This window comes from Symphalangus syndactylus, chromosome 23 (genome assembly GCF_028878055.3).
Source record: "Symphalangus syndactylus isolate Jambi chromosome 23, NHGRI_mSymSyn1-v2.1_pri, whole genome shotgun sequence".
Taxonomy (NCBI): Eukaryota; Metazoa; Chordata; class Mammalia; order Primates; family Hylobatidae; genus Symphalangus; species Symphalangus syndactylus.
Genome location: NC_072445.2, coordinates 49797660 through 49810909, shown reverse-complemented (window position 1 = coordinate 49810909; position 13250 = coordinate 49797660). Strand labels below are relative to the sequence as shown.

The 13250-nt window shown below is 38.7% G+C and overlaps 1 protein-coding gene across 8 annotated transcripts in view; it reads left to right on the top strand.

Annotated features, from left to right (window-relative positions):
• CDKAL1 (CDK5 regulatory subunit associated protein 1 like 1) overlaps positions 1–13250 on the top strand; it is a 759164-nt gene that overhangs the window by 575868 nt on the left and 170046 nt on the right. The window contains exon 15 of one of the 8 annotated variants that reach the window (XM_055263720.2): positions 1040–1206. The exons of the other annotated variants lie outside the window; for them this stretch is intronic. Coding sequence (XP_055119695.1) covers positions 1040–1087 — 48 coding nt within the window. The 3' untranslated portion in view covers positions 1088–1206. Of the gene's footprint in view, positions 1–1039; positions 1207–13250 lie in introns of those variants that run through there. 8 annotated transcript variants of the gene reach the window in all.

The following is a 13250-nucleotide window of genomic DNA, read 5'->3' as shown; positions in this document are numbered from 1 at the left end:
GAGCTTTGCTACACAGAAAATGACCAAATAACATAATGACCCACATGTACCCATCCCACAGCTTCATAGATTCATAGTCAGTCTGTTTTATTTATACCCTACATTCTCCATCCCTCATATTTGAAGAATTCCTAGACATCTTTTCACTTGTCTTGCTCTGTTGCCCAGGCTGGAGTAAAGTGGTGCATTCGTAGCTCACTGTAACTCGAAATCCGGGGCTCAAGTGATCCTCCTGCCTAAACCTGCCCCCGGTAGCTAGGACTACAGGTGTGCAATACCGTACCTGGCTAATTTTTTTGAGCATCAGCGGATTTGGGTATCTACGGGGAGTACTAAGGGACAGCTGTACATAGAATGACCTGTTTTCTTTGAAAGTAGTAATCAATGTGTGTGTTTGTGCGTGTGCATAGAAGATTTGGACCCATACACAAATTGCTTATTGTGGTTATGGGGCAGGGATCACAGTGGATGAGGAGAAAGCCACTTAAAAATAAGTATTTTACAATATATTTGTAAAAGATAAGCACTCTTTTAAAAAGAAAAAATATATAGCCATTTTTAAGAAAATGCTTAATACCACATCTTCATGGGGAAATAGATTACAAGATTTCTGAGACTTGTGCAAAACTTCTAAACCATGTAGGATTCCAGTAAATCTGTTAATTCGAGGTGATTTCAGAAGCAAACAAAAAATTTGCACAGCTGAAATGCTAATATAAACTTAAATCTTAATCTATGAATTTACAGGGAGACATGTGGTAGGGATTTTTTAACTAGCCAAAATAAGTAGTGTGAAAACTACTTTCCTCAGTTGAAAATACAGAGATGTCTGGATTCAGGAGGGAAAAATTGTGCCAGTTCATAGAAGTTGAAAGAATTTGAAACACTAGCTTCTAGTGTTTCTATAGTGACCAATTGACTTAAGCACCAAAAACTTGTAAAAGAGTTGTTTATGCTTCATGTGACCATGGTGATATGTAATACTAAAAATTGTATCATTCCAAGTTACATTTTTCAAGCTAAATCAATCACATTGCAGAATGCAGCAATTTGTTTCAAAGAGATTGAGAGAGCCAATAGTATCTGACAATGCAGACAGAAGGAGCAGGCTGATAAGTAATACAACAGCAAAAGGAATGAGATTGGCCAGATTTCTGAAGGTAACGTTGCATTTTTTTTTTTAGATGAAGCCACTTAATGAACATAAGGGCAGCAGTGGCTAAAGTTAACATTTAACAACAACAACAAAAAAAGGCGATGGCAAATCAGAGGTTTTGCCTGGCTTGTCTAAATTTCGCCCACTTCTAACATTTTTAAATTCGCAGTTAAGGGAAATTCCATCCTTCTTTTATTAGAACTCTTAATGGAACCTAGCCATTTGCAGCTTCTACCGGCTTCCTCTTCATATCCTTTGTGGCATTGTATCAAAGTCACCTCAGATTATTTTGGCTTCCCTTCATTCCTCTACAACTTAGTCATCAGGCAGTGAGGAATTGAATCTAAATGTTTGATGGAGTTCCTTTTGATCTTTAAGATTGGTAATAAATTATTGTAAATAGGTAGACTGCTTGATGAGTGCCTTTTGAAGCTCCTAAGTTTTGGCCTGTTGGCATTCTGTTTTATTCTGTATGTACAGTAGTGAAGGAAAATGGAAAAGTTTTGTTCCAGGCAGCTCCCGGCCCCCTTAGTAGCCTCTACCTACTTTTCTAAGCTCCATCCAGACAAATCTATCCATGTTACTTTTAATATTGTCTCTCATTGATTGGAATGTCCACAAAGACTAGAACCATAGGGATAAAGTAACATGCACTATTTTCCCAATCTGAGAATGTTGCTATTTTTCCTCCCATAAATTAATAGAGGGTTGTGTTTAAAGTTATTTTGTCATTTTAATTACTCACTTATATTCAAGCAAATTGATTTTCTAGGCAGATAGGTTTTAGTGTAAATTGTTTTACGAGATGTGGTTAAAGTTGGTTTAGACATCTCATGCTCAGTGAGATTTCTGGCTTGATCCTTGTGAAAATACATACATACATTGTCAGTGAAAGCTTTTATGAAATACAACATCAGTTGCCTGGGATTTGCTTTAATGCAGGCTGGTGTGTTGGCTTATGCTGGTAATCCCAGCGCTCTGGGATTCTGAAGCTGGAGGATCACTTGAGCCCAGGAGTATGAGACCAGCCTGAGCAACATTGTGAAACTCTGTCTCTATTTAAAAAAAAAAATTAAAAATTAGCCAGGCATGGTATTGCACACCTGTAGTCCTAGCTACCGGGGGCAGGTTTAGGCAGGAGGATCACTTGAGCCCTGGATTTCGAGTTACAGTGAGCTATGATTGCACCACTTTACTCCAGCCTGGGCAACAGAGCAAGACCCCGTCTCTAAAAGAACATTTTTTTTTAAATAATTTCAAAGGGCGGAGTGGATAGGGTACAATAAAATAAGATTGGCCATGTGTTGGTGATTATCAAAACTAAATGATGTTTGGGGGGTGTTCATTATTTTATTCTGCATTTTTCTATATGATTGAAATGTTTCATAATAGAAAGATACAAAAAGTAAAATAAACTGTGGTCTGCTCCTGGGAGTGAATGTTGTGATAGTTCCCCTCTCTAGCTATATTCATTTTAATGGTCATTTTCCCCTTGACGTAAGTTTATGCCATAAAAAGAATAGTCAGCATTTTAGTGGATTCATCATGCTGAGCAAACTCAGAAATGCAACTCCTATTCTAAAGTTGGCATAATTTCCTGGGGTTTCATCCCAAATTATAGTGGGTCACTTAAATGACAGCCTTGCCTACTAGAAACTGTTAAAACAGTTGTAATTACAAAGGGTAGTTAGTGCAACCATTTTGTTCTCAGTGAGTCAGTTGTATTTGCTCTTCTTTCCTTCCCCCAACCAAGATTGCTCCTGCCTGACCCCAGACACAGGAAAGTCACCAGGTTAAACAAACGTGTTGTTTGAGTGAGCCCAGGTGCACTTCTTAATCATACCCCAAAGCCATTGTTTAGGTTGTAAATGGTCAGTTGGTTTTCTCTTAAATGCTGTTGCAAAAAGCAAATAAAGCTCAGAGCAAAATGTGTACCCAGAATAAGACTTAGGAAATACTTTATTTCTTGCACTAAGAAATGTTGCTTGAGACTAGAAGAATTTCATTTTTGTTTGTTGCCTCTGGTTGCATGTCCATTTCTTAAATCGTTTTCAGGAATTCTTATAATAAATAAAGACTCATACAAAAGGGCTTGACGAAAGTTAATTCCCACTTATCTGTCCTTCTAAAAGAGAACATTAGTAAAGGTAATCCAAAGTAGCAGATAATCCAGTTATATGTTATGCGTTATGTTATTTCCTTTGTCATTTTAATAAACAGGTAATGAACATAACTTGTATTATAGTTTCTGAAACACACCATTACTAAGTACGAAGGAGGGTTACAGGGCCAGAGAGCTTCCAGGTCACAAAAAGTCCAACCTGGAGTTGATTTTTTTTTTTTCTTTTGATAAATCACAGGTAAGTTAGAGTAGGCTATAATTAGAACACTTTTATTAAAACCGTGCAAATTAGCATGTGCTATTTGTCCTTGGCCTGAAGAAGACATTTCTCTGCACACAAAAAATGTCTTCCTGTTTCTTTCTCTCTTTCTTTTTTGTTAGATTTTATCAGAATTATGTGTTTAGGGAGAAATCTAGGTTTATTCGCCAAACACACATGTTTATAATCTGCTAATGTGAAAAGTTATTCTAAAAAATTGAAATGCTTGGAAGGAAAAAGTTCTATTTACATCTACAATGGTTTTGAACATCTGCAAAGTTAGTTTCTAAACACAGCTAATCTGCATGAATTAATGTACACTCCACCACTAGAAGTGAGTCTTTAACAGGTAGTCACTATTTTCTGTATGTTGTGAAGTGGGCTGCTTGCTTTCTTTTAGTAGCTTGTTATATTAATAATTTTTCTGCATATACATGTCAATGGACACACCTGAGAAGAAACATTGTTATCTAGCTCCTGTGTTGGTGAACTGGGCTTTTCTTTTGATAACTATCATTATTTAATTACTTTTCTACATATGTATGCACATATCAACTGAACTAGAAGCAAATTCATATATGTCATTAAACATGTATGTATTTATGCACTTGATAAGTTAGCCTATGAGTAGAAAGAAAACTAACATTAGTGCTGTACTCAACCAGAGCATCTTTTGTGCAGCAATCTCACCTTTTTAAAACAGCTCAGAACCTCTAAAAAAGCCTATTTGGGCCCAGATTGTTAAAATTATTGTGTAATTCTCCTCACCCACCTCATTACTTCTTCAGTCCCTCATCCACAAACAGTTCAATCTTTTTTTAAAACAAATCAGTTCAAACTGATGCCTGGTTTCCCAAAACACAGTCAACACTAATAGCAGGTAAAAGAGGGTGGTTATTGCTTCAAAAAGTCAGAGCTCTAGTAAGAAGTGACAGCATCCTAAATGAAAGCAAGGACGGGCCGTAAAAACTGTAAGTCATTAACAGAGGAACTCCAAAAGTGCAGCTGCCCAAGACCACTTAATTTGGACCCAAATACCCAGATATCCCTATATATTTCAGTAGCCTTAGGGTAAAATAATTGGAATCAGTTTACATTCAGAAACAGATGTTTTGTTTAAAAATAGAATTTTTAGAAACATTGGTATTTTAGGAATAACTTTTACTTACCTTGAAAAGTCTCAGGAACCGCTGCTTCTTAATAAGGTAGGGTAAATGAAGTATTACTACAGAGAGTAGTTGAATAAAAGAAATAACAGGCTAAACATGATGGCTCATGCCTATAATGTCAGCACTTTGGGAGGCCGAGGCATTAGGACCACTTGAGGCCAGGAGTTTGAGACCAGCCTGGGCACATAGCAAGACCCCATCTCTACAAAAAATGGGTTTTTTTGTTTTGGGGTTTTTGTTTTTTTTTTTTTGAGATGGAGTTTCGCTCTTGTCATCCAGGCTGCAGTGCAGTGGGATGATCTCAGCTCACTGCACCCTCTGCCTCCCGGGTTCAAGCAATTCTCCTGCCTCAGCCTACCCGGCTAACTTTTTGTATTTTTAGTAGAGATGGGGTTTCACCATGTTGGCCAGGCTGGTCTCGAAATCCTGACCTCAGGTGATCCACCCACCTTTGCCTCCCAAAGTGCTGGAATTACAGGCATGAGCCACCATGCCTGGCCAAAAAAAATGTTTTAAAAAGAAAATTAGCCAGGTGTGGTGGTGTGTGCCTGTAGTCCCAGGTACTTGAGAGGCTGAGGCAGGAGGATCTCTTGAGCCCAGGCAGTCCAGGCTGCAGTGAGCCATAATTGCACCACTGCACTCCAGCCTGGGCAACAGAGCAAGAGCCCATATATAAAAGAAAAAGAAAAAAAAAAAGCTCCAGCCGGCGCAGTGGCTCACGCCTGTAATCCCAGCACTTTGGGAGGCCGAGGCGGGCGGATCATGAGGTAGGGAGATCGAGACCATCCTGGCTAATGCGATGAAACCCCATCTCTACTAAAAACACAAAACATTAGCCAGGCGTGGTGGCCGACGCCTGTAGTCCCATCTACTTGGGAGGCTGAGGCAGGAGAATGGCGTGAACCTGGGAGGCAGAGCTGGCAGTGAGCCGAGATTGCGCCACTGCACTCCAGCCTGGGCGACAGAGCGAGACTCCGTCTCAAAAAAAAAAAAAAACAAAACAAAAACCAGCGAAAGAGTGGTTGAATAAGTGTTGATGGTTGGGTAAGGGACAAAAAAAAAATGTGTTTGAGACAAAAGATGAGGAAAGTAGAATCATTATCACCCAAATTATTTACTTAAATAATTAGATGCTATAAAATATTAGTCTTTGAGATTTTTATTATATTTCTATCTTAAAGAAAGACTACTCTAAGCTGGGTATGGTGGCTCATCCCTGTAATCCCAGTACTTTGGGAGGCTGTGGTGGGAGAATCATTTGAGCCTAGGAGTTTGAGACCAGCCTGGACAACATAAGGAGACCCCTGTCTCTACAAAAAATTTAAAAATCAGCCAGGTGTGGTGGCATGTGCCTGTGTTTCCAGCTACTCGGGAGGCTGAAGTGAGAGGATCAGATGGCTTGAGCCCAGGAGTTCCATTCTGCAGTGAGTTGTGATCGCACCACTGCACTCCAGCCTCAATGACAGAGCAAGACATTGTCTCAAAAAAAGAAAAAAGAAAAAAGACTGCACTAGGCATAACTTAAGAGGGATAATTTTAAGTAGTGTATCAGGACAAGGAATTTTTAATTGTAGTATTAAATATACAAAAAATATTGATATATATTTCAATAATCATACATCCTATGACTACCTTAAGAACTGTTGTTAATTCATATCTGCTAGTGTACAGGGAATTCATGTCTACTAGTGTACAATAAAATATTATATAATAAAAATATAAAATATTTTCTACAGCTTTGGGCAGAAGCATACAGCAAAAATCTATATCAAAAGCTTTGGGTTATACTACCATCCTTTCTTCCCTCAAAGACTAGGTGTCTCTGTGACATCAAGTTTCTTAAATACGGAAAAGGGACAGTTTCATTTCAGATGTCACTTATTGATTTACATTTCTCTGTTAATCAGATTTGTCTAGTGATTTAAGATTACAAAAGTCACTTCACCCAGCTCTTTATGTTTGAAGAATAATGGCCATTTGACTCAATCCTGAGAGCCACGGTATTGTCAAGCCTTCATTATCTCCTGTGCTTTGAATAACATAATGTAGCAACAGAGTGCTTTGAGTTGTTTTTCTAGAGAGAGAGATGTAGGTTTGGATTATTGCCTGCTGGCCCTGTTGAGCTTTGAGCTATCTGCTGTCTGGAAATAGCAAATTCAGTTTTTAATGGATCCGGCACTCTATGATAGCCAGGTTTTCATGGCACATGCAGATAAAGAAACAAGTTATTGATTTGGCATGTTTATGCCATGCTTAAAACAGTTCTCTGCAGCAGATTGTCCAAAGCCATTTGTGCACTTAACTCTATTTCTCATCTTTGGCAAAAATAAAAAAGTGTTTAAAAAGTAATTTTAGGGATGTTGTTAAATATCAGGAACAATTGAATAAATGTCTAGTTGATGAGATTCCTTATTGTTTTATTGATACATGTCCTTATACGAAAACCATGCTCAGGGTATGCCCTTGAAACACAGGGAAGTCAGTACCTCAGGTGTTAAATCCATTTCCTCATCCTCATTCTAAAGCCAAAGTAATGACCCAGCCTTGAAATAAGGACATGCTGAAGAGCTCTTTTGGTGTAAGATCTGTGCTTTTGTTTATTAAAGTATCTTCCCTCTCAAAGTGACCATAGAGTTGTTACCAAAGATGCAGACATAGCTGAGCTCTTTCCTGCTTCAGCAGAGGGTAACCCTAGCCATTCCTTGCACCCTCATCAATGCCAACCTAATCCAAAGGCATTTTTCTCATTTTTAACCTTCGTCAGCTTGTGATTTGAGTAGCAGATTATGTTTAACAATTATACCTATACATTTTGGCCTAATTTTGATATCATACCTGTATTTTTTTCCTTTGCCTTTTTAAGATGGCATTATTTTAAAAATTAATCATGATTTTTTACATATCAGTTTAATTTATTTTCTTATTGTAACTGCAGAGATGGGTAGAATGGAGGTATTTACAAATGGCGGAAATTCAGTGCACTTAAGATGATATATCCAGAGACCCATAGATGCCAGAATTTTTCTCAGCCAGTTACCCTGAGGATTGACAAAGAGATTGAAATCTGAGTAGACTTTTATGATGATGATTAATACTGTAATAAAGCAACCATTTAAAGCACACCATGTAACCAGCACTATTCTCAAAGCTTTACATATGCATATAACTCATTTATCTTTATACCAGCATTCTAATGTGAGTATGCTAGTAAATTACAGAGCAGTCTAGCTCTGGAGTCTGTGCTCATCACCTCTATGCTACAAGTATCTGAAAATCTAGTGTCAAATGCTCTAATGAACGATGGATTGACAAACACAACTTAAGCTCAAGGTCAAAGTGAGCCTTCTTCCACTACCTTTCTTTCCGTAATCCCAAATGTAAACCTAAGCAGGTAAACTATCTAGAAATCAAGGTGTGGCTGGACGTGGTGGTGCAAGCCTGTAGTCCCTGCTACTGGGTAGGCTGAGGCCAGAGGATCCCTTGAGCCCAGGAGTTTGAGGCTGTAATGCTCAATGATCATGCCTGTGAATAGCCAGTGCAGTCCAGCCTGGGAAACATAGGAAGATCCTCTCTTAAAAAAAAGAAAAAAAAAAGAAAAGAAAAAACAGAAATGGAGGTGTGAGAAGGAATAAGGAGAGACAGAAGATAGACCTAGGCAGGAGGAAAGCATCGAGGACTCCATTAAATGTTTGCCCAGTAAAGTAGACAATAAAGCAGTCAAGTTTATCCTAAAAACCGCCACCCTCACCTCCACTCTTCCCCAGCCTGATTAATTCAACGTCAGCATGGGGCAAAGGAAACATGATTTAAGCTGGGCCTTAGGGCTCATACCACACAAAGACTAGCAGGTGGTTGGTAGGCCCTGTTGGGCACTGGGTTTCTAATAGAATCCTGTCCAACTTGCTTTTCTCCCTGACACCCCTCCCATGAGGGGTGGAGTTGAGGCAGGTTGGCAGCACAGTGGTCCCAACCAAAAGATTGGAGTTTTTTAGTACCAACACTGCAAGGGATATCCAAGCCAGAGAAATAGGCTCAGCCAGAGGCTAAAAGCCTAAAACAGAAAAATTGAAAAGAAAATCAGCTAAACTGATAATATGTGGAGATGGGAAAATGGCAGCAGGGCAGGAGAGAAGAGATAGGATACCATCCTGTTCCGTTGATCTGGACACTAGCCAGCATTTGTGACTGCCTTTTATGGACAGGTGGGGTCACGGTGCAGAGATTGGAAAGTTTCCTAGGTCATCATTTAAGAATACCTTACTTAGCAGCGTATTCTCTCCCCTGCACCTCCCCATCCAAGAACTCCCAGGAATATCAGTAATAGGGAAAAGGCAAAGTTCATGATGAAATCCTTTGCTAACATTCAGTATAAAAGTATTAATACATTAATCAACAGGTCTACATAGATATGGCAGTTACTGTATTTTCAAATTATTTACCACGCCTAAAAGTATCTGTGTTTCAACTGTCATTGGTTATATACTTCCTCTTTGAAATTCACTAGCATAAGGAAGAAACTAGCAAAGGGACAAAGAGGAACGTCACTGTGCCAAGAGCCAGAGTACTTCCCCTCCATCCTGGGGCTGGTCACCTCCTATTCTGTCACCAGTTACCCTGGGTGTGTCTTTGGTTATCAGTCTTTGCACCCACTTAAGATGTATTCCCATTCTCTTTCTGTCTTGATGATGTCAGGGTCTTGATACATACCCTGCCCCAACAACTCTTTCTGTTTTTTTTTCCTGTGTCTCCCCACCAGTGTGTGCTTACCAACCTTTCTTATCCCCATCCAGAGGACAAACTTGGCTAGCACACCATCTACTTGATATATAAGTCCTGTTACATGCCAGAGTTAGCAAATAAAAATAAAGGACACCCCTTAAATTCAAATTTCAGATAAATTTTTTTTTTTTTAGAATGTGCCATGCAATATGTGGGACATATTTATACTAAAAATCCATTCATTGCAGAGCACAGTTGGCTCTCGCCTATAATCCCAGCATTTTGGGAGGTCAGGGTGGGCGGATCTTTTGAACCCAGGAGTTTGAGACCACCTTGGGCAACATGGCAAAATGCCATCTCTATCAAAAAAAACTACAAAAATCAGTTGGGTGTGGTGGTGGGCGCCTGTAGCTACTTGGGAGCCTAAGGTGGGAGGATTGCTTAACCCCAGGAGCTGGTGGTTGTAGTGAGCTGTGATTGCACCACTGCACTCCAGCCTGGGCAACAGAGAGAGACCCCTGTCTCAAAAAAATTTATTCATTATTTATCTGAAATTCATATTTGGCTGTGTGCCCTGTTTTTAACTGGAAACCCTAGTTGCATGAGCATTATACATTCCACTTGGGCAAATTGAGGCTCGAAAGACAAACAGCAGCACCCACAATGGAATGAAATACAAAATGATTGTAAAACTTCCCCTTCCTTTACTACAAAGGACCTGAGGAAGTTTTTTCCTATTCCTAATCCTATCCTTGTATATAATGCACCTGGTCTCCCCATCAAAGGCTAACACGTGTGTCAGATACAGTTTTTCAAACTTTATTAGTTCGTTTAAGAAGAAAAAGTTTTAATTTGCCCTTGGTTCTCTCAAATATGTTGACAAAGTTTTAACCTGGGGAACCTGTTTGGAAAATTGTTCAGAAGGCACAAAGAAAATTAAATTTAAAAGTGTCCATATTCTATTTTCCAGGAAAATTTTCCAATCTCTCCCTAACCCCAGAAAGTATACTTTGTTTCTCTGTGATACATTTTATCATAAAATATAATTAATGACTTCTTTGTAGCTGAAGTTATTTATATTGAGACATACTGAGAAACACTAATGCTGCTGATGCTTTAAACAAGGAATATAGGCATCCACTAGAGAAGTGAGGAGGCTGTTACTGCTTTTTGCTCCTTTTTCTGCGCTGCTCTCGTTTGAAGACTGTTGAGGGTCCTGTGATTGGTAGTTTGGGCTGATGTTGTTTGCGGACTGGGCTCCCCAGGCCTGCCTTTGTCTTCCTCAGCAATATTTTTAACAGCAGCTAAAAGGCCACTCTCAGATGATTACCAGCCTTCAACACAGATTCAGGGTTGCACAAACCATTTCCAGATTTCTGTTTACAAAGAATAGTGAGATGAAAGTATTTCCATGGGCCAATAATTTATTCTCTCTGGGGTTTTCGTGTAAGATTAAGAAGACATGATTACAGTTAGCATTTATTGCACTTTTAAACGTATACATTAACACTCTTGAAATTGAGAAACTAGAGAATTTTAGCATCTGGAAAGAAAGTAAGTCAACCAGCTTCTCCTAATGATTGTTAATATTTTCCATTATTCAACACTCTGCCTTTGGGTACCTTTGAGAATTCCAGAGGCATGTTAAATGCACATGTGTCAAATAAAAATAAAGGAATTTTAAAGACTCAACTTTGTTTGAATTTAGCTGTCGTTATGTGGTAGACACATAGGTAAGAAAGGAGACTATTCCACTTTTAATTACGTTAAAGTATAACAACAATCCAGCTACAATGCTTAAAACAGAAATCTCGAATTCAGTTTAGGCTTTGCGGATGGCGGTGGAGGGTGTCTTTTTAAAGCTGCTTATTTATATCTTTATTATTTACTTTTTAATTCTTATGGACACTTTCATTTCTAACTTAAAAGTTTCACTGGATGTAGCTGATGTTTTTAGGATTTGCCTCGCTCCCTCTCCCCTTCGTCCCGACCATCTTCCCCTCCTCTGCTCCTTTCCTCCCCTCCCTTCCTCTTTCTTCCTGTTGAGAACGTCATTTGCCTGGTTTACTTTCTGTTAGAAAGTATGAATCAATGAAATTTGCTAATACTTGCCTTAGAGGGTTGTCATAAGGATTCAATGGAAAGCATCTAGAATAGCATCTAGCACACAGTAAGTGCTCAGTAAATGACTATGATTCTTATAGTAAAATTATGCTTTCTAGGATGTCAGCTCTGCCACTAGTACCACATGGTATATGTTCAATAAATAACTGGTTATTTTAATGTGAAGTTATAATTATTAGAATTTAAGTAGGGATTCTGTCTATTTTGTTCAATGTTTCCTCAACACCCAAAGCAGTTCTTGACATGTGGGAGGTGCTCTGTAAATATCTGTTGATTGGAGGAATTAATAGGTTTTCTCTTCTAAAACTTCAGCAGGGTGTGTGTAGAAATCTTAAATTCTTCCTAACGGTTGCAGTGGTCATGGGTTCTGTTGCTTTCAGTTTCTCCCTCCATGTTTGTTGATGATCTTCTTATACCATTCTTTATACTTACATTTTCTTAGTATCCCACCTACTTTTGCATTTCCCCACACAATTTCTTAGGGGTTCTTGCTTTTCTTCCTCTGTTGCGAGCTTGGGCTCTTCAACATGGCGCATTTGGATACCTCTGTCTATTCTATTGGAGACAGTCATGTGAAAACTCAATACTAGGTTCGATCCGAGGTTCATCCATTCTCCCTCGTAAGAGTCTTACACTATAGAGCTGGGAAGGCCCTTAGAGCTCATGGAGTCACACCGCCCTCCTCCATCCCTCCTCTGTTGTTCAGGGAAGAAAGGCTTTTTTGTCCTGTTGATTTAATACTCATCCTTCAAGACCCAGTTTAATTTCACCTTCTTTGCCTCTTTTCTGGTACACACAGAGGATTGTTCTCACCTCTTGCTACCACTCTGACTTGTTATACCTTTATTATTTGACTTCGTGTGCTCATAGAATTCAGTTCCATTCAACAAACATTTGAGGTTTTTCCTAGGAGGCAGGCAGAATAACTAGAGTAAGATGCTTACAATCCACTGGGGCAGGGGCCCCGTCTCCCCAAAGACCTTGAATTATGGACTAGAATTGAATGTGTTGTATATCTGAAGTATATTTTACCATTCTTTGAATCTGGATACTATAACTATACAAGGCACTTACCCATCATCCCACAGCAAATACAGGGCTAAAACCCAGTCTTTTAATTCCCAGTTTTGTGCTCTGTCTTTGCAAAAATTATTATAATACAGTTGGAATGTCCCAGTAGTAATAACCACAGCTGTGGGAGAATGACCTAAGTAAGTTTACTCTTTGTTTTAATTGTAAATTAAGTTATGTATACACTTAATACCCTATTCAAAGAAATTCTCCCTTTTTAACCTTATCCTAGAGACCCCTGTTTTCTTCTCCAGAGGCAGCCACTGTTGCTGGTTTTGTATATATGCTTCTACAGTTATTTTATTCATACACAAATACATACCTTCATGTAAATGTCAGTATGTGTTTTTATATAGATATGTGCTTTTTAAAAATGTAAATGTTAACATACTAGAAAGTCTTCTGTTTCTTTTTTCACTTTACAGTGTATCTTGGAGATAATTTCAAACAGTACATAAAGAGCTGCCTCATTCTTTTTTTAAAAAATAGCTGTATATATTATATATTCACCATATTTATTTAACTAGACTCTTACTGGTGGATCTTTGAGTGGCATCTGATGTTTTTGATCTTACAAACAGGGCTGTGCAGTGTCTAATCTCACAAACATGTCATCTCATCCATGTATAA